The sequence below is a fragment of the Triplophysa dalaica genome, chromosome 21 (assembly GCF_015846415.1).
Source record: "Triplophysa dalaica isolate WHDGS20190420 chromosome 21, ASM1584641v1, whole genome shotgun sequence".
Lineage (NCBI taxonomy): Eukaryota > Metazoa > Chordata > Actinopteri > Cypriniformes > Nemacheilidae > Triplophysa > Triplophysa dalaica.
In genome coordinates, this window is record NC_079562.1 from 9493960 (window position 1) to 9521849 (window position 27890).

General features: G+C 40.1%; 2 protein-coding genes across 3 annotated transcripts in view; one reads left to right on the forward strand and one right to left on the reverse strand.

The window, feature by feature from the left end:
* Positions 1-3960: 3960 nt before the first annotated feature.
* On the reverse strand, positions 3961-6986 carry fam72a (family with sequence similarity 72 member A). The gene is made up of 4 exons (XM_056735371.1): positions 6259-6986; positions 6067-6144; positions 5602-5726; positions 3961-5516 (listed from the first exon to the last, which is right to left on the reverse strand). Exons 1-4 carry the CDS (start codon positions 6402-6404, stop codon positions 5419-5421), a joined length of 447 nt encoding a protein of 148 aa, XP_056591349.1. The 5' UTR covers positions 6405-6986; the 3' UTR covers positions 3961-5418.
* Positions 6987-7349: 363 nt separating this feature from the next.
* The window catches only part of srgap2 (SLIT-ROBO Rho GTPase activating protein 2), a 91041-nt gene continuing 70500 nt past the window's right edge, over positions 7350-27890 (forward strand). For both annotated transcript variants that reach the window (XM_056735366.1, XM_056735369.1), the window contains exons 1-2: positions 7350-7472; positions 7866-8367. In XM_056735366.1, the coding sequence (XP_056591344.1) occupies positions 8301-8367 (67 nt within the window). In that variant the 5' untranslated portion in view covers positions 7350-7472; positions 7866-8300. The remainder of the gene's footprint in view (positions 7473-7865; positions 8368-27890) is intronic.

Consider the following 27890-nt stretch of genomic DNA (forward strand, 5'->3'; position numbering starts at 1 on the left):
ATTAACATGATAAATATAATCATGGGAGGACCAGCTTAACCCAACTATGATCAGCCAACCAGTTTAGGGGTGATTATGCCATTTTAAATCTATTTAATGTATATTCTGTATAAAATAAAGAAAATAAATGTTTTTTTATCCCGTGGTATAAAAATTCTCAAACAGTAGATTACATCTGATAATTTGACAAACTGAAACCAAATGAACCTAGATTAACAGACATTTCATAAACAACCAGCAGATGGAGCCCATGGCTAACCAAATCATATACACTACTAGTTTAGTGTCACTTGATCATCAATAATCAATTCTACATTTTATTGGCTTACAATGCTTAACTCTTCAAAATATGAAATATAACAGACGTAACTATAGTAATGACGCTATAACTAAAAAATAACTTCATCAATGTTTTCTTAATATAACATAAACTATTATTGCATTCAATGATAAGGTTTTACTTCAGACTTTTCAATTTAGTCACCATTTGCCTCAAAATTTGAATAAAACAAAATACACATTGACATAAAACCACTACTAAATTGAATATCTAGTCTGAGCTGTGTGCAAGGTTTATTCAGACCTTTCACAGACATCACTGATCTCCCCATGGACAACACCCAATTCAAAAAACATCCAGTTCACTCTGACAGATCCTTTCAGGTCACTTCTGACTCTGAGACATTTAGAATGATTGACAGCGTTAAATACCTCTGTCATCGGGTTACAATGAGCTAAAGTCAAACTAACAGTGCTTTTAAACCACTATTCTGCTGCTGTTATAACAAAAAGGAACACCTGCCTGCCATAAAAATCACTGTAATGGTCAATTTGAATGCAAGATCACCACCTCACATTGTTTAAACAACACATGCATCATGTTACATTATTTCCTAAATTATTCTAATTAAAATCCATTTTATATTTCTGAGCATCCGTGTGGCATCATAGTAGTTAGACGTCACTGCACCCATACAAATCTGTTCCTGGGATATGTCAAATTTAGTCCGCTATATTAGACAGGGCAATTGCTCTCATGTTAACATAAAAGGCAATGGGGAGCTACGGTTTCTTTGGATAAACAGCAAAATAACGTTGAAATTTCTTATCCGATTTCATTGTTTACCATCCACACGGAGTACAATGTATGTACACGTATATTATATAATGTATAACACTAAAGCTTTAGTGGTCATTACAGAAACTGGAAATCCTAAAGTGAGATCTGGTTCGACGTTATAAATGGGTTTCTAATTGAAATCACCATGGTTTCTAAACAGAGGAGCCAAGAGGTTTCTAACACAGACCGAGGATTACAAATCACACCTTGCCAAATTAAGTTCAAACCTGTTTTTTAAAGAGCCAAAATTGCATCCTAATTGTATAAATTCCGGTAAAGTTTAATCACAGAGCATCAGAAAACAAGGTCCATTGATGTTAATCCAAAAGCGTGAACGTATTTATATTATGTATTGCATCAGTGTGGAAAGGACTGAAGACTTTACCAACTACAAGTCATCATCCCATTCAGTCTGTCAGTAATCAACGGTCTATTGTCGTTTTGAAAAGCAGAGTCTCACCCCATCACACCCACTCAGACCCTATCTCTACTATAATGTTAACACCTCCTCTTGATACTCAACCTGCCCTTAGGATCTGTGAAGAGGATGTGTGTCAGCTTTTCCGAAAACAAAATATCAGAAAAGCACCAGGCCCAGACAATGTCTCACCCTCCTGTCTGAAGGTCTGCGTGGAGCACCTGTCACCAATCTCCACTCAGATCTTTAACAGATCCTTGGAGCACATGTACAGTGAGCACCGGAGCACCACAAGGATGTGTTGTCTCCCCACCGCTCTTCTCAGTCTAGATAAATGAATGCACCTCTACAGACCCTTCTGTCAAACTCCTGAAGTTTGCAGATGACATCACAGTCATTGGACTTATCCAAGGCGGTGACGAATCTGCTTACAGAAGAGAGATTGTGGACTTCAGAAGGAACAGTGGCTACCGTGGAGTCATTCAGGTTCATAAGAGTCCAACAGACTGAATTGTAAAAAAGGCCCAGCAGAAATTGTACTTCCTGTGTCAATTGAGGAAGTTCAACCTACCACAGGACTTACTGACCCAGATTTTCTCAGCAGTGAATGAATCTGTCCTGTGCACTTCAATGACTGTTTGGTTTGGCTAAGCCACCAAATCAGACCTACGAAGAGTCCGACGGACAGTTTATATTGCTGAGAAGATTATTGGTGCTCCCATGCCCACACCTCTGGGCCTATATGATTCCAGAATAAAGAACAGGGCAAGAAAAAAGTTTAGTGCCCAAACAGAGCACTAAACATCATCTACTCACCCTCAGGTTATTCCAAGACATTCCTTTCTGATGAAAACAGAGAAAGATATTGGTAAGAATGTCAGTAACCAAATAGTGCTGCATTTCCCAAAAGCATCATAAGCCTAAATTGATCGTAAAAACGACCATACCAGTGATCTTAATATTATGGTCTGTTTACCAAAAGCATCGTAACTTAAGTAGCAGTTGAAAATCATTGTAGATCTACGAGTGCTCAGGGGCCCGTTTCAATAAGGAAGTTCAACCAACATCGAGTTAAAATCTGAACCCTGAGTTGATTTACTCAGAGAATCGCTACTCTGAGTTTTCAGTTTCAGAGCAGCTGATTTGAGTTAGTTCAATCAACCCTGAGTAAGTTCACTCTAGGTTATGCGCGTGCAGCATGTCTATGAAAAGCCATCATCAATTGAGTGAAGATAGCACGATTCACCATGGCAACGGCACGTGACAAAAACACGTGTTCATTTGTCGCCAATCGAATTGAAGGTACTGTTACAAGCGTACGGTGAATATGAGCACATATTTAGAAAAAAATATTCACTTATTAATGCGCAAGTTTAAATGTCAATCACTTTTATATCTTTTTTGTTGAAACTGTGAAAATGGGAATTATATTTAACGCTCCCTCTCTCTCTCTCTCTCTCTCTCTCTCTCTCTCTCTCGCGCGCTCTCGCTCTATCTCTCTCTCTCTCTCTCTCTCTCTCTCTCTCTCGCGCGCTCTCGCTCTATCTCTCTCTCTCTCTCTCCCTCGCTGTCTCTCTCGCGCGCGCTCTCGCTTTCGCGCTCTCTCTCTCTCGCGCTCTCTCTCTCTCGCGCTCTCGCTCTCTCTCTCTCTCGCTCGCTCTCATGTAGGTACAATCCTTCTGCAATAAAAAGATCTCGGCAGAAGCTGAATATGAAATACAAGAACATCTTGTTTAAAGTTTAAAGAAATAAAATGCTCTTGCTAGTAGGATGCCTGTTTGGGAAATGTTAAATATACGACTTAAAGTGGCCTTAAAAGTTAAGATAAAACGTCCAAACGGGGCCTCAAAATTCTCTCCCGACATAAATGTTACTCTCTGCAAATTATTGCAGCTTCCTTTAGCTCACGCTTCGAAAAGGGGGCGGAGATTGTAACAAACCCTGGGTTTGCGGAATAAAACCTGCTCCCGACCAGGTTAGGTTCACGGAGTGTGTTACTCTGGTTACTCACTCGGAGTATAAGATACCTCGATTTCTGAAATGGGCTTGACTTACCCCGCGGTCGCGGGTTTGACATACCTCGAGTTCTGAAACCAAAAACCCTGAGTATTCCGTTTTCTGGGGTTAACTTACTCTGAGTTTGCACTTACCCTGCTTTCTGAAACGGGCCCCTGGAGTTATTGTCAAGCCCTCAGTGTATCGCACATTTCTGGACAAATCTTTAAATTCGGACCACAAAAGCTTCTTACAACAGAACCCCAATTTATGTGACATGGCTTTTTAAGTATTGTGTGACTAATGCAATTCTTCTAGAAGCAAATCAGTTTTAATATTGAAGTGACTGATTATTAGACAGCTCTACCATGTTGTTTTAAGACAACAAGCATGTGTGAGCAAAAACATTCCAAAACAACACAAAGGGTCACATTAAAAAGTTTAATATCAAGGCATTCAGCAAACAAAACAACCCAAAGTTTAAACCAATGACATTGTCAGTGCAGATCAAAATTATACAAACGATTTCTCATCCTCACATGGCACAAATTAAATCATGTCAGTATAAATACAGTAATTTTATGGTAATAAATACATTGAAAACAAAGATAACTTAAACCAAATATATTCTCTGTTAATAAGTTATAATTCAAAACATTTCTTAATTTTGGTCACAAATGCATACTCAAAATTGCTTCAAATCCAAACGCCTAAAAATGCTACACCTGAAAGCTATCACAAAATAAGTTGCTTATTCTTTTTGCTATGATATTGCAAAACCTTCACCACAATATGATGGAAAATGCTGTAACACATTTACAGTGGACCATCATACTCATATTTTAAATCGCTTAAAATGAATATGGAAACTACAGTGATTTCTGAGTGTAATGGTAAACAGTATTGTGAATAACTGCTACTGGTTGACACTATGTCTTTGCAAATATAGACAATTGCATGAGAGTTATAGGTGCAAAATTTAAGGTTAAAATATATCACACAGTGTCACGCCGAAATGTCTACAGTAACTAAATAACGATTTTTCTCATAATTACCTTGTGTCAAATAATGAAACAATACATTAAAAAAAGAGCATCGAATGAAAGGAGGGAACTAAGCAAAGTACCATTGCAAGTTTAAATGCTAAAATGTTATTCAGCCTAACTACTCTATTCAAAGCAGCCAAGCCATTTTGTGCCAATTCATGTCAAAGCTGTGCAAAATAAAAAGGAAGAGAAAATGGCTTAAATATTATGACTATGCATGAATGTCTAGTTTAGAATTTGATGTCTGTTTTATATAAGTTGGATTGATATTCAGCTTGAATATATAATTAGTAACATTCCTTTTAAAATTAACAATATTCGGAAACCATTAAAACATGGTTAAAGGGATTTTCTTTCTGTTAAATCGTTTAGACTTCAACATAATGTCGGACCTGTGAAACTAGCATCCAATTCTATCCAATCTATCTATCTATCTATCTCTATCTGGAAGCCACACAAAATGTGTTCGTACCAGAGGAAAAAAAACTGCATTATTGTCTCAAATTGTTGATATACTGCCGTTAAACTTCATGAATAATCCACAGTCTGTAAAAAATCTTATTGTCAATGTGTTTCTGCAACCCTTTGACAAAAACTGAAACTTTTCTTCTTTGGTAGTGGCACTCTTACATACAAACTTATCTGAGAAGATCCCGAAACCATTACAAATTGTAACTTGTACTGCAAATCAAGATTGAAGGCTGGGATGCTAGACAGACTTTTTCGTTTGTTTTCCATTCATCTAAAAACTGGACAATGTGCTTAAAATCTAAATTTGCGTGGGTGAAAGTTACAAGTTCACTACTGTCAAATTTCCTGTCCTTTGGACATCTGCGCTTCTATCTGAGGTACTCTTCTTCTGAAATGCTGTCCAGACTCTCATCATCATCACTACCCTCCAGTTCAGGTAGATCTCCCCACAGCAGCAGGTTCTGCCCTATGAAAGACACAAGTATTTTAGTGATAATACACATTACAGGTGTCGAAATAGACCTGACCAGGTCTGGACGGGCCTCTCAAACCTGTTGCATCCAGTCTATTGATGGTTGACACAGCCTCACTGTTAAACATCCAGAAGTGTCCATTGTTGCAGGAGAGCAAGCAGGGCTTACACGGAGCAACCACGTGATATCCCACAACATTCCCACTGAATGTGCAGAAATAGCCAGAAAGACAGACAAAAACACCCAATTTTAAATGATTTGCAAGACAATGAAAAAGCAAACAGAACAGCAAATACCTCAGTGAAAACAATGGACTAGTAATAAAGCTAAACAGGATTAAACGGCAACATCTGATACCAATTTACTAATCAACATACATACATTTGTTGCCATGTAGATACATGCCAAATATATTGAATTCTTTGATTTATAAACAATATGGCTATCCATGTCTAAACTGTAGAGACACTTCACAAGCAATAACAGGGTAGAAGTTATGAAAAGAATAAAATGTCATTATATGAGGAGCATTTTTTTGTTTACCATTTTAAACATGCAATGTCTCTTAACTTGCATTTGCAGCTCTCTGTGGAATAACAGCTTGCTACAAAATCAACCGTCCTAAAAGGGGAAAAAATGTTTATGTGGTATATATAAACAAATTCTCCATATTTATTATGATTATATCTACTGAACAGCTTTATGTAATGAGTCTACTAGTCATATAATCCTCACCTGTTTGGTGGTATATCCGTTGAGAACAACTCGATTTCCGTATCGGCTAACAGTACTGCTTTCATCCCTCTCATACACAGAAGACTGTCACAGTATATACAGTTGACTTGGGTCACACACTTATTCTTGAAATTTGAAGTAGACATTGTAGCAGTTTAAGACGTATTTTACAACTCCTTACAAAACACGGGGTCGTGCTTTATATAGAACAAAAAGAGAAGAGTCAGCAGCGTGTGACAGTCTCACAATGCACTAAAAAGAATAACCTGCTCCTGTCTGGCTGCTAGCTAGCTAGCTAGCGTTAGCCTGTTTACTACTTGTGTAACGCTTTCGGTATATAGGTCCTAGTCCTCTTATCACGCAAACGGTAACTACTTTTTAACATACATCATAAACCGAAGTCCACTGTGATTTGAGGTATTTTCACGCTTATGTTAGAATGCACACTAGCTGAGCCCTGTTACCTGTTCTTGTTTAAAAGCTAAGTTAGCTAGCTAAATATGAACTCGTTTTCTACGAAAACGTGAAACTATAACGAACTGTTTTCGGATATAAAGGCTATCGCGATATAAACAGCACTGCACGTTTGTTAAAGTCCTATACCGTTGCAACAGAGCTAAGCTTGCTAAGCTACGTTTGTTTACATCCGCTACAATGCTGACAAGTACTTCCTAAAACATTTTCAAACGGCCTTATGCCTAAAGGCGATTGGTTTAAAATTACCATATCTCGCCTATGATTGGTCAGATCAAAACTCTCAGCGAATGATCGCAGCACCTACAGCAAACCACAAAACCACATTGTATTTTTTGGCTTTGTAGCGAGAAAAATATATAATTGTTACAGAAATAAAAATATATGAAAAGTCTCAACGAAAGATTTTTCCGATTTGGTAAGTATGTAGAAATTAAAAAGTCACTAAAACGAACGCTTTAAAAATATTAGCTCGTCATTAAAACGTTCACTTTTTTAGCATAAGACATTTCCATAAAACAACCTTAAAACGTGTTAAAAAATGTGTTTGGCGATTTTATAGATTCGTGTCGTGCTCTTGTGTTGTAACCAATGGCCAAAGAGGGGGGATGATCTTTATCTTCCATGAAAATAGGCGGGGTTTGAGTTTTGGAAAATTCAGAGAATAGCGTAACAGTAAGTCTTGTGGGAGATTTTTGCTAAATAACGTTCTGTTTCAGAGTTGGAAATCGTCTTTCAAGGTAAGTTGTTGATCTATTTATATAATAGCGCCTGATTTAAGCCCAAGAAATCTCCGCAACCATACGCGGAGCGTGGGAATCTCCTTAAGGAAAACCCAAAGAGTCAGGAGGGTCTGGCGTTCCCTTAACTCTTTACTTTTCAGATCACGTTGGTCGACAGACTACTGTTGAGCCACACAACACTGAAAATAACGTTCGTAACATGTAGCCCATCTCCTTATAAACGTGTATTTCACGTCCTGATAGCTGCGTGAAAACACTCCAGTGCCTTGTCTCAGGGGACCTGCTTTTTAAAGAATTGAAACAAAGAGAAAAAAGTTTGAGGAAGTTTACTGGAAGGAACCGATCTTTAAATTTGATGCAGTAAACATTTTGTGTTCTCTTTCTATGTAGTGTGATGCTGTAAAGCCCGAGGGGGGTGTTAAGAGTGGTTTAAAGCCTAACCCTTGCCTTCATTCTGCACTGAGAAGACTTTGTAGCCGCACACGGATGATCTGTTGTCCTCTGTCCGCTAGAGGAAAGCAGAAACTTTTGAAGGCACTGCGTCTGATACTGCTGATCGTGTGCGAGTGAACGGTGGGATGAAACTCGTCCTTTTTTATTCATTTCCCGCATGCATACGGAGTCGTATGTGGACACGCTCTTTCTAGGAACCCGAAGGCATCTCCAACTAATAATGCGGCGAGATTAACGCTCTTCAGGAGACGATAACCATTTTAGTGACTGCTTTCCATTCCAGCATACTCATCATCCTTGGATATCTGTAGACGAAGGATCTTTTGTTCTGCTGTTTTTTGCTGTAAAAGGACTTGTATCATTCACACCGATATGACGTCTCCAGCTAAATTCCGAAAGGACAAGGAGATTATTGCCGAATATGAAACGCACGTTAAAGGTAAGCGACATACGTCTTTAATGAAACGCACATCGTCTATAATGTACATTCTCACACATATGATAGGTTACACTGTATATGCGAAAATGCACAGCGGTTACCTACGGGAAGAACAATGTCGCATTAATGGAGAGATGCGTTATGGCATTTATTTGACGTTGTGAGAAACAATAGTATCACATTCTCACATAGCGCAATGTGTCTAAACCGAATGATAGATGTGTCAGTCAGTCAGTTATCTATTATCTGGACCATGGCAACGTGGGAAGCCGTATTGACAACATATAAACTTAAATATTTGAAACAAACACAGACCATAGCTTCTGGTATGTCAAAATGACATTAATATGACATTTATGCGACGTCTGTGCCGCTTTTGTGCATTGTTGGTCTCAGTCAACGTGTGGAGGTTGTATGTATAGACAAGGCAGGGCGTTTTCTTTTGCACCGCATGTCTTTCTATACGAGCTGGTGTGGTGCTCCTTATAGGCGGTTGTTTTGGTTTAAACATGTCAAGCTGGCTGTATGAAGCTGACATTGGTGTTTTAGGTCGAGGATACCTAACACGTTTACGACTAAAGTCGTGGTTTCATTTTATCGTGACTGACAGAGCGGCTACGTGGGTAAAAGTGTTACGCTTGATGAGAGTTTGGTTACGATTATGACCTCATTCATGCTATGCTGTGCTAACGAAATCAAGTTTGATAGAAGAGTTGGGGGGTGTTTTGTCTTTTGGGGGCAGCGATGTAGGTTTTCTTGAAGTTATTGACTGTAACAATACACCCCGCATCTCTCTTCACTCCAGATGTGGCACGTTTGTGTCTCACGAGGGGGCTTACGTTCCCATAGAAACATCTGCCTGATGAAATGAAACTAAGCTGTTTTTAATTGAGAGATGACTTGAATGATTTCCTTCATTAGTGAAGCTCCCTATCATGTTTTCACGCCATTACTTTTGTGTACTTGGCCGGTCACTGACACTTTGAAAAGAGCTTTGAGTAACTTGTGCCTGTTGCTGCTCTGCTGTGTGTAGGGAAATCTCAATTTAGTTTTTGTATTTTTGAGAGTGTTATTCCAGTAGGTCACTTTAACATCAATAATACTAACCATAACCAGAGTCAGCTTAAATAGAAGTTTAGTAATGAGATTTCAGTGCATCGGCTGTACAGTATATCATGTTTTAAATTATTTATATTTATTCATTTGGCAGACATATTTATCCCAATTTACTTACATTGTTCTATACTATACGTTTGCTTCTATGTACTGTATGTGCAATCCCTGGGATTGAACCCATGAGCTTGGTGTTGCTAACACCACGCTTCAACCACTGAGCTATAGGATAGGCATTGTTTCAAATGTTGAAAGAATTATGTTGTTTTTATGACCACTACAAATAATGAAGTGTTTGAATTGAACGCAAAATTGAAAAATGAAAGTATAAAGCTTTTTATTGCCATTTTTTTGTCATTATAAATTATTATTTGCATGCTTGTTTTTGTCATCATTGTAATGTTGTCATTGGTGCCTATACTGTAGAAAACCCTGACCTATCAGCATTTTAAGTTGCTATTTTTATATCACCACAACACTGATGTGTTCATTCCAAAGAGAGATCGTGTTTTACTTTCTAAAATAAATATTAATCAATAAATAGAGAAATTAATTTTGCACTGTAAACGCGTTTAATCTGGGTTTCTTATCATAGCGCTTGCTAAATCCTTTCTTTACCAAGTAAATCCCTTTATCTTTTCTGTCCTTGTTAAAAGAGAGAATAAAAATGGTTACACACCTGTTTTGTCAATCATTTTGAACAGATAGACTTTGGAAAGAAACAATAATACAGATGATTTCCTCTCTTTGGAACTAAAGGGGCACACGCTGAAAAGTGGCCTGGATTTTGAAAGAAACCAGGCCTAGTAAAACATCTCTAATTTGGCTAAATATTCCATCATGAATTCGTGGCAGAAAGAGGAAACACTAATTGCATGGTGATCCATTTCTGTGATGAGGCAACCAGACATGAAGAGAAAATCTGTAACCCAAGAAGGCAGTGAGAGACGGATCAAAGCTGCGTACGCTTCTAACTGGATTATCATTGATTATCATCAGCTTGATGTGAAACATAGTTTTTCATTCAAACTGTGTTCTTACTCCTGGTCTCCTGAAGTTTATTTTATTCTGGTGTGGTGAATTCATGTTGATACTGTCCATTTGATTTTTGTATTATCTTTTGCTGCATAAAATCAGTGTTTTGTGTAATTATTTAGAAGATTTCTATTCAAATAGAAGGTCTAGTCTGTACTATGCAACTTTTTTTCGATGCCTCTGGTTTTCTGTTTAAATTGAAGCAAAAAACAGAATCTGACTCATCCGAGACTTAATATGGCTCAGGTAGGATTTTCTCACTGGAGTGGACTTGGAGAGAAGCAGAATATTGTTCTTCACCTACAAATGTACATGTGTTTTCACCTCAAATGGTTGGAAGGATTGGATAATGTAGCTATAATACTCAGACGCATACAGGGAGTGAGTCTGTCAGCAGTTGAGAAGTGTCTATGAATATAAAGAGCTTTCAGAAGCTGTAGGAATTTATGATTAAACAAGAAGTAAACAATAGTAAAACGTAAGGCAGGAAGATACAAACATTCTACTTCAGATTTAATTTTTAACCATGTAAGAGGAAAAAGAGACTTTTGGAAAGATTGTTACTCTGAAGATATAAGGATAAACATGTTTTCATTCATATGAAACAATCTTCTGTGATTTTTAGTTGATTTTCCTTAGGGACACTGCATAGTGAAAAACAAATTCGAGTAGACAAATTTTGTTGATTTTTTTTATTTTAATAGGGATTTTGACACTTGTGTATGTAGGTTGCTGTGCAATTCCGTTTGAAGTGATGATGAGTTCGTTGGTTTTGGGGGAGGGTGTTAAAGCCAAGCTCAGAGTCTTACATTTTCCTTCTCAACATTTTTCAGCATATCTTCTCACATTTCTCTGTTTGAATGTCAGTAATCACTATGTTCATCCAGTTTCGCGCGCAGAAACAACCCCTTTCCTTTGATCTTGTTCACACTGCATTCTGCATGGCTTCCCATGTATTCACAGTAGCTCATTTTTTATTCTGAAACAGCATGTGCTTGTGCCGGCAATCATAGGTGAAATGAGGAAATCTTCACAGCCCAAGCAGCTGTTGGCTTTATCTCAATAGCGGTGGTTTTGTATGAGCTCGCACATTGTGAGGGATATGCGTTAACATTTATGGATCACAAGCGACTGGTTTGAAAATAGTTTTGCACATTACGAGAGCGAGATATATTGGTGAGGCTGGTTACCTGGCTGGTATGTGGCAGTTTTGTAAAGGATCAGCATCTGATGTGGTATCGATGGGTCGTTTGCAATCACGTGGTTTTTATGATGCGCGAGGCGCGGCTGGAGGGCAGCAAATTATTTTCCTCCATTATCACAAATTCAAAATACCTATGTTTAACTACCTGAACAACGATCAGGTAAGCCCAAATTTCTGTCAAACCTTGCTTGTAATAAACACTGTCTTCTGTTAGATGAACGGGCCTTATTAAATGTATAAAGTGAAAATGTTGGGTTAAGCGTTTCTTCCCCATAGAAGTCCATTAAAAGGAAATGGCTTAATGTACAAAAACAACAACCACGAAAAACCAAAATAAATACATTTGTTTATCACTGATATCAAACATAAACATGATAACAGAACAGTTTTATGTTCTCATTTTGTCGATGCCTTGAGCCACGTTACATGTTTCTTTATAATGAACTGAAATTAAGAACACGCTTAACGTGAGACTATTCTTATCCCCTGGAATAAGTGCTTGTTCCTTTAACAGTAGCTAGTGTTTATAACAATTAAGGTTTAAAGAAATTCGTTTTTTCGTGTTGACGTTGTTTCGGTACTTTAAGCTGTTTCATTGTAATCGACTTATGTTGGGGGAAAATGCTTAACGCGAGATTTACAACTTTATCCGTTTAATCAGGAACTTTGCCGCCAGTGTTCATGACAAGTTTATTGAGCATGAAATTTGAGCTCACGTGGTTTTTGTTTAGGTATGTTAAACCTCGCTAAGCGTTATAGAAAATCATCTGGCTCGGCTCATCTCAACCGCATATGACGTCACGCCCTATGTTGCATGTTGCAGTAGAGCCGCCATCTTGGGAGGATAATACTCCACTGCTATTATTGTTGTTACTTGTTTTGTTTCATATATGGTGAAATCGAAAGTAAAAGAACCAGGAGCTTTTCCTGAACGACTCTGCGTAATGCTATTGCAGTTTTTTTTAACACATCAAGACCTACTTACCATAGTTATATTTCATAATCAAATTAGAAAAACAAAACACTGCATTGTGACGCACGTGCAGCCATCCTCCCCAGATATCGCAACATTCAACATGGCGTGACTTCGATTAACAAGCTCTATACTCGGATTTTCCCCCTTGATGAACATAAACTTTTGCTTCACAATAAAAACACCTATCACATTTTGATGGATTTGAACAGTCAAAAACAACGTAAAACACAGGTATTTTGAGTTTGTTATAGTAAATTCCTATAGAGAAAATCACTTGTTTGCCAGAGGGGAACTGGAATCCCCTGGTTGGGCCTGTTTTGGGTTCCTCGCCACCGTTTGCATACTGTTTTGCGCTATTAGAATTCAGAAGTTTTACATAATTAATATTGCATATAGGAATTTATAGTCCTTGTAATATTGGACCTGTGGTTCTCTCTGCTTTATCTCAAATGTGTGCTTTCACTGTGCATGTGTGCGAGTGTGTTTGCGTGTGTGGGTCTATGTCGATGTGTGTAATTATGTATGCATATTGTGTGTATGGAGCATTTGTATGTCTGTCTTTTGTGTTTTCACCTTTTTCTTGTTTTTACAGGTGTATGACTTTAGTTGTTTAACTTATAGTCAATGTGTCTCATGTACAGCTGCTTTGTAACAATGAAAATTAAAAAGCGCGATATAAATAAAGCTGAGTTGAGTTGAGTTACCCTCCATTGGCACTTCACGCAGTGCCGTAACGTCATATGCAAACAACCTATCGTTACTCATTTTCCTTACAAAACAAAATTATATAGATATGCAACATAATCTTGTGGAAATTCATAATATATATAATTCATATCTAATTCGTATGAATTCGTAAGATCTCATTAGTACATTTTAGGACTCTTTGCTTTTGACCCAGTAATTATAGGTTTACAGAATGAGTTAGAGGGGCTTCATTTTTGGTGTTTTACTAATAACTACCAAAAATCAGTACATACCGATTGTCATATTTTTATAGTACATGCCCATCGTAAATTATTTTCCTAATATTGTATTCTGTATTTATTCACACTGTATATCTGCACTTGCTAATTGCACTTCTGGTTAGACCTAAACTACATTTCGTTACACTGTACTTGTATATGTGTAATGACAATAAAGTTGAATCTAATCTAATCTAACAGACATTTTTTTTGGGAGAATCTATTGACAGAAATGCAACTATGTCGTCAGAGGTGTATACAGACCATACATAATGAAGCATTATGTTTTTATTACCGTAGAATGAGCTATTTCTATCTACATGCACCACAGGTCCCCTTACATTTAAATCCACTAATCTTGTCTATTTAATACCCCTCTCTTGTGTGATTAGTGTGGATCGAAAATACCATATGTAAATGTACTTTAAGTGAAAATGCAGAGTTCTGAAATAATCTCCTCCAAGAAGGATGTTTGTTTGAGGCATATGAGAGGAAGTACGGAGATACAGTGCGCAGCACACATGTATTGTTGCTATTGTGTTTGTCTGAATTGGAAACTGGGCTTCCTGTCAGAGGACCAGCCCTGAGATAGTTGACCTGGATCAGGGTGAAGGTCCATGGTTTGAGAATAAACAACGTTGTTTTAAAGACAACCTGTTGACCATGTGGTCTTGATTCTAAATACGTGTCTGTTTATGACTGGAGCAGTGGTTACTGTGAGAAGCGTCTCATTTTGTGTTAAAGTAGAAAGCGGGGATGTTTTTATTTTGTGAAAGATTAAAAAATTGCACTTCCCTAATGCGGATGTTTTTGCTGGTCTATACCATCCATAGTTCGTGTCATCTTCCTAAGAAGTCTTCGCTATTTTTTCTAAAATCATTGTTGTAGTTCACACATCGGCAGAGGGATTTCAACTCTTTAATCAATTATTTATCAATGTTTCCAATTACTGTGGATCACAGATTTCTTTACCTTTGGGCTACAGGGATATTTTTTGGTTCCACCAATCGGCAAAAACAGCCTGATGTTTATGAACGCAACAGAAAGGCCGTAATTGCCAACAGATGCCCGATTCCTCCGGATGCACTCTCTCAGTCACACAAACTGTTACCTGAGACAGAACAGAACGAAAGAAAGAACGACTCAGAAATCACAACCCTCCAAATGCCATTATGGTGCTTCTACCGCATCAGCATAATTTACTCTGGAAACGAAAATGGTTGTATTGACTTTCTGTTCCTGCTAACTAATCTTCCACCCTGTTCCTCAATATCAATTTAATACAACAGTACAGCTGGTAGAGGAGGGAACAAATGGTTACAAGGTTATTCCCAATCCTGAATCTGGCAGACTGGTTCACGAAGTGAGAAGAAAAATCAAGGCTGATTCTCTGAGGCTAAACAGCACTCAACCTGCATCCACTTAAACTCCGCTCAGGGACCGGCCGTTTCCAAACCATCTTCCAGCAATCCTTTTAATTTTTATTAAGTACATTAGCAAGCATCCAAATGGTGCGCTCACACACGTGCACATTTCCATGGCCTGTCTCGTAGATGAGTGACGCTGGACTCTATAATGTAATTCTGCTGTCAGTGAATGCTTAATGTCCCGCTCACCGGCAGGCCTTCAGATTGCTATGGTAAAGTCATCAAACACTTTCTTAGTTTTCTTCCAAAGAAGGTTTGGGGGAGGGTAGGCAGGAGCCTGCAGAGTGGGAAACCATTTGCATTCAGACGTCTATCTCCTACCTCTTTCTCACAGTGAAATGGGCAGTTTTGGTTTTACAGGATTTTGCATTCTGCAGAGTTAAATACATGGTAAGAAAACATGTGACAAAGGAAACTGTCAACAGTAAGAACCTGAACATTTTACATTGAGAATCAAATGAAAGAGTAAACTGCTATGTGTTTTGTGCTCGTTCATTCTGATTAGATGATGCCAAACAGGAAGTGCTTACCTTGGAGAGGTGCTTAGTACTGATGAGTTTTCAGTGTCACAGATGTGGCTGTTTTTCATTAGCTGCTTTGAAGATGCCTCATTTGCACAAAGAAGATCCATCAACTCTGTTACCTCTGCGCCTCGGGTTACATTTACATAAAAAGAAGATCATTTCTAGTAAATAAAGAAGGTATGCATGAGTGTAAGCGCTTGCACTGAACTAATTAGTCTGTTTTTTTAAATGCACCTTGAACTTAAATCTTGAAAATTATGTGTAGCCAGGCACCTCCTTGATAACTGTTACCCCGACTATTGTTTGAGAATTGAACAAAAATACTTATTTTAACTTTTTTCCCACCAACGTTTTTAAAGAGTTGCAAGCCAGAAGAGGCATTTTGTATTATTTTCACAAAACTTTGATGGCCAATGTTTTCTTCTATGAATATTTAAAAAATACAATATATAAGATTCGATTATGTCTTTAGTTTTTATCACTTCTTGTAATTGGGTGGGTTTCAAAACCTATTTTGCTGTTTTTAGATCTTTTTAGATGCTGTACCCTGCCCGAAGGTGGGTAACGGTGCCTTCTACCGTTTAACGGTAAATTATATTGCCAGAAATTTCCATCAATGGCAAAGAAGCGTTGTCTCACAAAACTTTGTAAATGGTGGGCAAACAGTTAAGATCTGTAAGTACTAATATTTTTTTTCAAATTTCTGACACAGGTATAGCATGTTAATGTCTGCATTCACATACTAACATATACTATGTTTAACGCTTTAAAGTATTTTCACACCAATTACAAAACCGATAATTATAATAATATTTTACATCCTTTTATTCATTCTAATCATTCTAAATTGAAATAAATTCACCATTATGATAATGATAAAGATACAACAGTTTCTATATACAGATCACAAAATTCAGTGCATTTTCCTGTCCTCTTTTGATTGAAAGGATATAGCCGACCTGATCATCAGCTGTTCTTAAACTATCGGTAGATAGCCGATAGTGTGAGCTATAGCTTTTACTGATCGATACCGATTATTGGCCGATATATCGGTGCATCTCTAATTGGAATACACTGTTAAAGAGTGCACCACTGTGAGTTTGAATAGGAACACTTATAAATTATGTACAATTGAAGTGTCCTTCACGACCAGGGTGGGAAGCCAAGCCATTATCTTACCACGACAAGTGTCCCTGGGAAAGTGTCTCGTAATAAGGAAGCATTGATGTTTGTCTAATTGGGCTTTCCCTTAGGTTGTTTCAGTTCCTCCACTCGATACAAATCCAGTGATTGTGACAATGGAGGCCACATCTCACACAGCAACAGACCTGAGACCTGTAGGAATGTGCAACATGAGTCAGGATCACAGTCTTTGGAGAGGCCTGGTGTCTTTTCTAGCTCCTTCTCCTTTCTTTCCAAATCTGCTTTGGTTCTGCTCGAACAATAAGAGTATTGTGTAGGCCTGCAGGACCAAAGCGCTCTCTGTTCGGCTATTGTTCTTTTCTTCTTGGCCCGCTCACTCCTACTTTGCTCTCAAACCCTGAAATGATGTTTGTCAGTCAGGATGAAATATGACACATTGGCCCTCTTCCCCTAAACCTTTTTTAATAATTGCAAACACATGACGTTTTAACACACGGTTGACCACACACTAGTATTTTTTGCATTTCCGTATGGAAAGGTACACAGTTTCATGTGACCACATACTAAATTCACTAAATGCAAATATTTTTTATGCACCCTGTATATCACATGTCTTGGCTCTACATTGGCTGTTAATTCTATCTAAAATCGATTTTTTCAGGTTGCACCGAATTAGGCAAAGTCCTATAAAAAGCTTCCTATATCAACAAAAGCATATTTTTATCCTCAATAAAAGTCAATAAGTAATGAAAAAAGGGCAGAGGTTTCTCTAAATAAACCCGCCCCTTTCGACAAACAATTGAAAGCAAGGTATAAGATATCTGAGAAGTCCCTTGGGTCAGGAGAGGAAACAGATTGTTTCGTTGAGTTAAGGACGGCTTTGTTTCCTGTCTCTGTTAGGCAGGTTTTTGATTATAGCTACTGACCGCTCCATGGCTTTCTGGCTCACTTCCGTGCCTAAAATCCAGCTGTATACTGCTTTAATCCATCCAGGTTTAAAGTTAAGCGTCCAGTAATGCAACACAACACAAAAGTCAACACGAGTTCTTCTAATTACCGTGCAAAAGCATTTTGGACTGTGTGAAGTATGACATAACGTCTGCCACACTGCACCTTAACATTCAGACAATCTCAAGTGCCTTGTTTTTGTCTAGCGCCTGTAGACTGGAAAGAGTGCCTGCCAAAAACAAAAGATCTACCTTCATTTTGTTTTTCTAAATTCATGAGAGAAAAGATGAAATTTAGGTGCGTCTCTCTTCATGATGATTAAACTATCCCTCAATCTCAATACCACAGAGATGTCTTTTTCTCAAACCGCGACTTTTGCAGTCATCTATCTTCTCATCTAACAGAACAATGCTTTGCAAGTCAAACAAGACAAATAGCTCGTAGCTAACTTTGACTCTTCTTGTGTGTTTTGCCTAACTCGCATCATTCAGTTTTACATTGATGGGATGGTTTATGATGTGGATAATAAATGGCTCCTTGTAAATGTATTATTAACCACAAGAGCTTAATGCTGCCTTTGAAGGGGGAGTGTATAAGGTTGGTGCTTAATCCCTGTATTTATTATGTCGAATTTATTATTGATGCAGCTTTTAAATGCAATTCATTTCTAAAACTTTGCGGCCTCTGTGTTGCCAAATAAATCTGCCAAATCCAATAAAACGTACAGTGTAAATGTTTTTGGCTGTATGTGAAGAATATTGGCACAAACAGAGCTACAGTGAATAGCGCAAACGCTCGGCACAGAATATAATAAGTCAGGTGTAGATATCTGCAGGATTTGCTGCATTGGCAGTGAGGTTGCCATGATACATTCAGCGTGGACATTCAGCTCCTCTGACTGGGTCACAAGTCCTCTAATGTGGTTTTAATGAAGCAATTCATCACTGTTCTTTGTTTTTCTCGTAATATGTGGTCTCTCACTCTCTGCAAACATGCTTATGTTTCCACTGATCTGATGTTTGGGGAGAGTCGGCGATCCTTGCGTACACCTCATCTCTATTCTGATGTGCTTGCATAAATCACTCCGAGCCATTTTACATGTTTTAAAGTATCTTTTTATGGTCGTACTATGTGAATGCAAGCTCGGAGAGTTGAGTTTTTCCCCTCCTTATCAGCTCTGCTTTGAAATTTAAGATAATGCCACACTGTCTGCGCCAAAACTGCTTTCAATTATACACATACATAAACCACTAGCTACAGTTGTGGTTTTGATCCTGGGGGCCCACACCACTTCATATTTTGTTGACATTGGGTGTGTTGGATAAGAGAGACATACAAAATGTGCTTTGCTTTGGGTCCTCAAGACCAAGACCTTACATAATGAAGTGTTGTGTTTTTTTACCTTAGAAGGAGCTATTTCTATCTACATACACTGTGGGTCCCCATGCATGGAATTCCCCAAGTTGTTTCTACAGTAACCCTAAACGGACAAACTGCTCTACAGAGCGCGTAAATTTTTTTTTCGTAAATTTAGATTAGATTCAAGATTCAACTTTATTGTCATTACACATATACAAGTACAGTGTAACGAAATGTAGTTTAGGTCTAACCAGAAGTGCAATTAGCAAGTGCAGATATACAGTGTGAATAAATACAGAATACAATATTAGGAAAATAATTTACGATGGGCATGTACTATGAAAATATGACAATCGGTATGTACTATGAAAAATATGTCACCTCCTTCAAAAAAGAAGCGAAAATGTGACGACATTTTAGTCCTGTGTCAGCCATCATAGTGCTTCGGAAGGGAGCGGTGGAGTGAGCCATTGGTTCCAATTTGCAACATCACCACTAGGTGCTGCTAAAATGGTGAAGGCTGTGAAACTAAAGTTAAGCATTAAATTCCTACAACCTGTGTCACTTTCCATGTTCCTAAACATTCAGACACATTCAGTCTGGTCAGTAGGTGCACACATCTTTTGGAGTGAACCACCGAATGGACAGACACTGACCCCGACGTTATATGTTTTGGATTACCCACAGACCCTTGACGAAGGAACCCTTGGAGGTTCCTGAGTCGAGGACAAGCGGATCTCAGCCCGCCGTGGGCTTTCGTAGCTCTGGCTCTGTTTTACTCAAACCAGATGTTCTCTCACCCTGCGCATGACTCTATAATGAGAGCCAAACCTGACACTCTCATTCCTTTTCCTCATTCGAGGCCTGTTTTGAACAATATTCCTTCTTATAAAAAATTTTTTGTTGTGAGGATGTTTTCCTCCTTTGAAGTCTGCACAACTTTAGTGCATACTGCATGCTTGTTCGTGCTGGGCCTGTAAATCAAAGGCATGCTTGACGAAAGCTTGTCAGTTTTCATTAAGACGCATGCAAATATAATAATTAAATGGAGATAAATCAGGAGGAATGCCTGTAAAAAGACAAGTTGCGTTCAAATTTATGGTTTTGATTGCATTGCCCTGAGCTATTGTGTGTTGCTAAATGCTCACTTTAATGCTCTCAAAAGCCTTGAAAACCTCTTGTAATACATTAGTGTAGTTATGCAATATAAACTGAATTTCAATGATTTTAAATTTACAAGTGTTGTTTACAGCTTGCTTGGCTTTACGTGTAAATAGACCTTTTGTTGCAAACAAGGAGTGAAAGATCACATAGAAAAAGCAACAAGTCGTGTGTACTAGTGCCATTTTCAGTAATGTTTTTTGTGGGCCTGTACTGTTAATAGTTGTTCCATTCTCTCCAAAAAAACAGATATTTTTGCTCTCTTACCCTAGCTTTAGTCATCTTATGTGTTAACATGATCCTCACATTTTCAGTGTGCTGTTGAAATTCTGTGATAGCCCCTTATATTTGTCAGAAACCGCTGTGCTTCTGGCTTTCTATGTGAAAAATTCTGTCAGGTGCTGACAGCTCAGTGATTTATTAGTCCTGCAGAGAGTCCTTGTGTTTTCATTCATATCCGGCTGAACGCACTAATCGGAATTATCAGCGTTATGATGTTCCAATTATTTTTGTTGCTGTTTTACTAGAAAAGGCAGTTCACAGTTAAGCAGACCCTAAATACAGCACAGACCACATCACTCTCACCACCAAACTATCACATATGCAAATGCGGTCAATGAACAAATATAAATCCATCGGAAGGTTTGGAACCCCTACATATTTTCCCTTAAATTGTAATTTAGTGAGGGGTACAAGCCAGTGTTTTTAAACTCCCCTGGTTTCTCATGACTGCTCCTTGGTATTTTAAGAGACGTCTGATATCCACACACACAGTCGCACATTTCACATCACACATTTTACAACAAAAAAACAGCCATTGAATGATAAATGAAGAATTTAAGCAGAGAGACACGTCGTCTCCTCAGTCGATCTTTTTCAAACTGACTGGAACATAGGTTACTGTATATCCACACCCCATGATTCTCAATAGCACTCCCCGGAGCCATTTAATATTGCACAGTTGAGGTGTTTCTGAACTGACACACCCAATATGAGTGTTTGAGCTCTGCTAATGTTGTGAAACGGCAGGTGTTACAATTTTAGAGACCTCTGGATATCATATATCCAATGCAGTATAGTTGCTAGGAGATTTCAGTATCGTCAGTTCCACCGCAAAGCTAATGTTAGCATTGACATTTCGTATTTATTTATACATCATTTAAGCATCCTCAATATGAGTCACTTTGATATGGTTCGCCCACACACCTCCTGTTTATTAGGAAATGCGTCAGGAATAAAAACTCCACTCTTCATATATATATATATATATATGCTACTTTGTGCTTCTGTCTCTTATTCTCTTCCTATGTCCGTGTCTTCTCCCCCGCTACTTTACAAAGGCCCCATTGGAGTGGGAGGTAATAATTCGGGACAGCAAGAGGCCCCAGTCATCTGACCCTACCAGCAGTCCCACACAGGAATGCCCAAAAGCATAGAAATCTCTGTCTTGTCTTTTGATTAATTCACACTGTAACTGTAAGGTATTTCTCAGGAGTTGCTGTATAATTTACAGCACGATAATGCGACATTTGAATTCATTAAATGTAACGTAATCGTGGGAGGGAACACAGAGGTCTTTTGTTTAATGGACAGATTAATAATCATAAACTCGTTTCATCTTTATTAGCATGGGTTTACTGCAGTGCAGCTATTTGTACTTTGTAATTGAGAAGTTGATGGGACAATTTCTATACTTTCTATTATGAAACATGGCGAATTTCATGTAAGGGGACCGGCGGTGTATGAAGATAAATAGCTCATTCTAAGGTAATAAAAACATAATGCTTCTTTATATAAGGTCTCTGAAGACATATTTATGTATATTAGACATCATTTCTTTCAATAGATCCTCCAAAAAATTACACACTGGACCTTTAAATAAATGAATCAATAAGTAGGGTGACCCTCATTTTGTACATTTCAAGTTACAAATGAACACTACTTAATACTAAACTCATTTTACCAACACTATACTAAAATTTGTTCTCCATATTTTGCACTTTATCACTGATGTACTTTTTAAACCTTTTTTTTTAATCTCCTTATTTTGTGATTTTTATTTTTTTGTTGTTGTTGTTGCCATAAATCATTATTATTAGTCACGCTTTATGTCACTGGGTGCAAATATCTAACCAATAAAACGTATTAAAAAGTGCCTGTCAACTTAATACACCGTAATTAATAGTTTAAAAGTGTTTCTTTCATTTCCTGAAATACAGCGACATCCAAGGTTTGAAAAGGACAATGGCGATATCTTTGTTTTATCCTGCTAAAAGTTGAAACTATTTTGAACAATTTTGCGCTGACTGCAGTGCTTAAGTTTAGATACAGTCGTGGCGTTTGAGCTCAGAGACATCAAACAGCTTCCTGGTGGGATGAGATTCCAACCTCCCTTTAATGTTCCTTAGATAAAACAACCGTTTCAAAGACGGACTTGGAAAACAAATGCAAGCTGTATCACTTTTCTTCCAGTCTGGCACACAATTTACAAAGCAAGCATTTTTTTGTTAGAGGAAATAGTAGACGTGTCACAGTTGATCACTACCATGTATCTTCCTAGGGGGTTAATGTACAGTATGAAGTCATATTATCTCTGCTTTCTGCAACCCAGCTGACAAACAGATGAGGCGAATACTTTAATGGAATATCTTTGAACGCTCGTGCTCATTTCACACTCGGCATGAGATCTGTGAGTTTGAGTGTTGTGTTCTTAAAAAAGCATTTCAACTGTATTTCACCACTTTGGATTGAATAAGAAGTGTTGGAATTCGCTGTTAATCGCTGTAGCAGACCAAAACTGTGCTTCAATGAACAGTCTGTTGTTTGTCTCTCAGTAAATAATAGATTATCTTTCCCTGTGCACAACAGACCTCGCTGTTCACCCACTAGATTGCATGTGTGTGATGGTGCAAGGTGAGATGTGTTCTGTCTATGTGGCAGATTGGCTGTTTTAAATGGGGGATAAGGTCACAGATAATGTCTTTTTCGAGACCGGTAGTCTAAAATGGTCCTTCCTGTCAGCATTGACTCACTGTTGGTCTTGACAGTTTTGGTCAAATTATATTTATCTAACTATAGGGGTGGTTATGCTGTGTTGATTGTTTTCCGATATGACTTTTGTTCAATGATCTTATTGGTTGAGCTGCCAACATGGGACCTGTGTCAGCACATCAACATTAATTTAGAGCTTGGAATTATGTTTGAAATGTTAAAATTCAGTTTTATTTTTCAGTGACATGATCTTTTCGGTTTTGAAGTGAAAAGTAAAAATATTGATTCACATACAGAAGGTTAAAATAAGCTTTAAATAAAGCTTTTCTTTAAAGATCCAGTGTGGAATTATTTTGGAGGATCTATTTACAGAAATGCAATATAATATACATAACTATGTCTTCAGAGGTGTTTAAAGACCTTCTACAATAAAGCGTTATGTTTTTATTACTGTAGAATGAGCTATTTCTAGCTACATCCTGTACACTGCAGGTCCCCCTACGTGGAATTCACAATGTTGTCTCTACAGCAGCCCTGAATGGACAAGCAGTGGTACTACCATCTTGTTGTTTCTAAAGGGCATTATTATGATGATTAATGTTTTTTTAATATAATCCATAATATTATTCTGCTTATATTTGAAGTATTGTTATTGTAGAATATTGTGTCTTGGATATTTAGAACAATGGTAGCATATTTGCCAATTTTATCTGATGTTACCACAGTAGTTTTTCTATGAGACAATTTGTATTCTTTTGGTGTCCTTTTTCAGTTAGTTGTTATTTTTCAGTCCATTAATGAAACTCAGTATGGTTTACAGGCCATGTTATCAGTGTGTGTGTGCATTTACTTCCTCAATGGAAGTGTATTTCACTCTCACCCTTAAGCAGTGTGACAACAAGTGCATCAATAATTAAACGGGCATATAAAGGAACACAAAGAAGGCAACAGGAGAAGCCAAACTTCTCTTTGCCTCTCATTTTCGCTTTCGTTTCTGCTTCCTGTTTTTGGGCTGGTAAAGGGAAACCTTAATCCAGCGTTTATTGGTTGAGCCCGTGGCTTCTATCATAAACAGAAATGTGATTGAAGTTCTTAAAGATGAGGTGTGCATGAAGATGAAGAGAGAGATGTCGGAGTGGATAGCTTAAACTTTGTTTGGGTTGGCCAGTCCCGGCCCTGTTCAAGGCCCCTCTGATAACATGGCCTCTCTACCGCTAGAATATCTGTCATGCGGCCCAATCTTATTTGTTCAGCTCTGAAGAGTCCAGTGAAGATACTTCAAGCGACATGAAGGAAAGGGTGTGGCATCGAACGCAGAGGCCAGCCATTGTCGTCCTACAGTATCTCACATTGGAGTGTGTGACGGTTTTACGACTGCAGTGCTGTTTTATATATCTGTGCTAGCTTGAGAGTGCCACTGAATGGATCTGCAGTGCATCAATGCGTTTCTTGGTGTCCCGAACTCACGCTGTGTCCACTTTGCATTGTCTAATGATGCCTGTTGGGGGGAGTTTGGCATCCTGCCACTGACCTCTGCTCTCGGCGGACCCGGGCCTGTCAGCGCTATTACCATGGCAACAGGAGACCCCCAACCACAATGGCTGGTAACAATCCGATGCATCATCTCTCTGCGAAACAAGAGGAACAGTGTAACAGAGCTCATTTTGTCTGGGATGTGATGGTTTTGTTGGTTCACATGTTACAGTTAATGTGCTGAAAACGTCTTGGTTACGTATGTAACCTCAGTTCCCTGATGGAGGGAACGAGACGTTGTGTCGAGAACGACAGATGGGGTTCGCCCTTGAGAACCAATCAACTCTGACTACTATAGAAAAGGCCAATGAAATTTGGCGAATGCAATTTGCATGCCGGGCTCCGCCCCCGGAAATCCGGTATAAAAGGAGGCCGGCGTGCAGCATTCACTTACCTTTGTTCTGAAGAGCCTGAGACCTCTCAAACTGCAGCAGAATACGATACGTGTTCGTGGCATAAGGGACACAACGTCTCGTTCCCTCCATCAGGGAACTGAGGTTACATACGTAACCAAGACGTTCCCTTTCTGTCGGTCTCTCGACGTTGTGTCGAGAACGACAGATGGGGTTGCCTATGGAAAACGCCACAACGCTGTATCGCGTCACAATCTCTAGCGAAGCGACGGTAACAAGCCTGGGCGTGTCATCTCGAAGCTTTCGTGAGACTGTAACCTTCCAGTGTGGTGGTCGGGGGGTTCCAGAGCTTTCTTGGAGAAAGATGGGTACAGCCCTGACCGGTAACTTTCACGGACGGGGCCTTAGCTCTCTATAGGCGAGAGGCCATCCAGATCAGTTTACACCGGGTAAGCGCGACTCTTAATCAGAGAAGCGCTACAGAGGCCACCTCCTACCCGTGGGGAGGAATATGGTGGATATAGGTATGGTCTCGTCCTTGGAGGAGAACGCATGGAACGTGCGGACTGAGTAGTTAACCGCGAGGTGGAGGCCCACCTGGGGAAGCTCATGGGTTACCAGGAGTGGGAACCATTCTCATGAGGATACATCAGACGGAACAGCCCACGGAGGGGGTGTTACAGACGTCCGGTAGCACTAGGTCCGGTTAGAGCTATCTGTGATAGCTCACATGGTATCCCGGCCTAAGGGGGAAGGCTGCTCTGCCCAGCCAGCCCCCAGGGGGTGCTTGTTTGGTGATGGATGGAATGCCTATTCTTAACCAGTGTCTGGGTAAGAAGGGAGGCTGGTGAGGTACCAGTTTCTTAGCGATGTGTTCGGGTAAGAAGAAAAGGTAAATAGCACACTGACCCAACCTGTTAGAGGGTGGAAAGGTGCTTTCGCAGGCATACGCCCCCCCGGATGCCAGTCCTACATGTCGCCACGCAGGACGTGGGCTGACACCGGGTTTACGCGAAGGTTGTTAACCCTTGCGAAGGTGTTTGGGCATAGCCCAACCCGCAGCTCTACAGATGTCTGCTAGAGAGGCGCTTCTGCCAGTGTCCAGGAGGTGGCTAAACTCCGTGTGGAGTGAGCCCTCACTGCCAATGGGCATGGGAGATTCTGAGATCGGAATGCCGTCGTAACGGCGTCCACGACCCAGTGCGCCAGCCTCTGTTTGGAGACAGCCTTCCCCTTCTGCTGTCCTCCAACAGACACGGAGCTGGTCAGAGCTTCAGAGCTCTGCGTGCGGTCCAGTACGTACTGGACACAACACTAATCGGGTTGGGTCTTCCTCCCCTATGGGGAGCGCCTGCAAGTTCACCACTTGGCCCCGGAGGGAGTAGTGGGAACTTCTTGGGCACGCATCCGGGCCTGGGTCTCAAGATAACGTGAGAGTTTCCAGGGCCGAGTTTAAGGCAATCCAGGGACACGGAGGATGCTCGGTGGTCCCCTACCCTCTTGAAAGAAGTGAGCGCCGTCAGGAGGGCCGTCTTACTCTATGAGGAAGATCGGAACCTCCGAGGGGCTCTTTGGGGGGCCCTGAGGCTCCCCAGGACCACTTAGGGTCCCAAGAGGGTATGGAGCGGAGATGAGGCGGATTCCGCCCTCTCGCTGCTTAGGAACCTGGTGACCAGGTCGTGTTGCCCTAGAAACTTTCCACCGACTGAGTCGTGATGAGTGGCAATAGCGACTACATACACTTTCAGTGTGGAAGGGAGATGTTAGTCTCCAGTCTCGTGAGGAGGGGAACACAATCCTGATCAAGCACCTCAGTGGGTCTTTCTCGTTGAGAAAGACACCAGGACGAGAAGAGGCACCGTCTAGAGGCGTGTAACCGCCTAGTAGATGGGGCCCTAGCCTGGGTGATGGTCTCAGCCGTATAGGGGGAGTAGCCATCTTAGGATCTTCTCGTCCCGTCTAGAGACCAGACATGGGTGTTCCAGAGGTCTGATCTGGGATGCCAGAACGTGTCCTTCCCCTGAGAGAGCAGGTCCTCTGTCAGGGGAATGGTTCAGGGGGAGTCGCTGTCCAGAGCATCGGCTCTGAGGCCAAGTGCGGTTAGACCGGTGTGGTGTAACCAATAACACTTGGTGCTCCTGCTCCCTGACCTTGCACAGAGTCTGTACAAGAAGGCTCCTGGGGGGGGGAAGGTGTGCTTCCGCCCATCCCGCGGCCAGCTGTGCGCAAGGATATCCGTGCCGAGGGCAGGGACTATCAAGCGGGCAAATGGTGGTGTTACGGGAGGTGAACAGGTTTTACCTGGGCCTACCCGAACAGCCTCCAAATGAGCTGGACTGCACGGGGGTGGAGTCGCCACTCTCCACGAGGCATAAACTGGCGAGAAAGCACGTCGGCTGTCTAGTTCAGTTTGCCCGGGGTGTGTGGCCTGCAGGGAACGAGTCACCTGTTGACTCCACCGGAGGAGGCGTCGAGCAAGTTGTGTTTAGCTGCTGTGTGCGAACGCCACCCTGACGATCTGTATTCGCTACAGCTATAGTGCTGTCCTCGGAACAGCACGTGCATGTCTCGCACGAGAGGCCGTAGCCTGCTCAGTGCAAGTAGCATAGCCCACAACTCTTGGCAATTGATATGCCAGCGCAGGCGGGGGTTCGTCCAACACCCCACCTGCGTGCCCGTTGCACACTACACCGCACCCCTGCAGGGAGACTTCAGTCGTCACCACGACCTGCCTCATAACCTGCTCAGAGGGACCTGAGTCCGTCGAAAAAGTCATAAAGACTAGGGGTTA

Bases quoted from the DNA above. Each gene is read 5' to 3' on its own strand.
- fam72a (XM_056735371.1), bottom strand. From the start codon at position 6,404: ATGTCTACTTCAAATTTCAAGAATAAGTGTGTGACCCAAGTCAACTGT. The intron at 5,727-6,066 runs GTAAACAAAAAA...CTGCACATTCAG, and splicing joins GACATTGCATGTTTAAAATG to TGGGAATGTTGTGGGATATC. The intron at 5,517-5,601 runs GTTTGAGAGGCC...TGTCTTTCATAG, and splicing joins CAATAGACTGGATGCAACAG to GGCAGAACCTGCTGCTGTGG.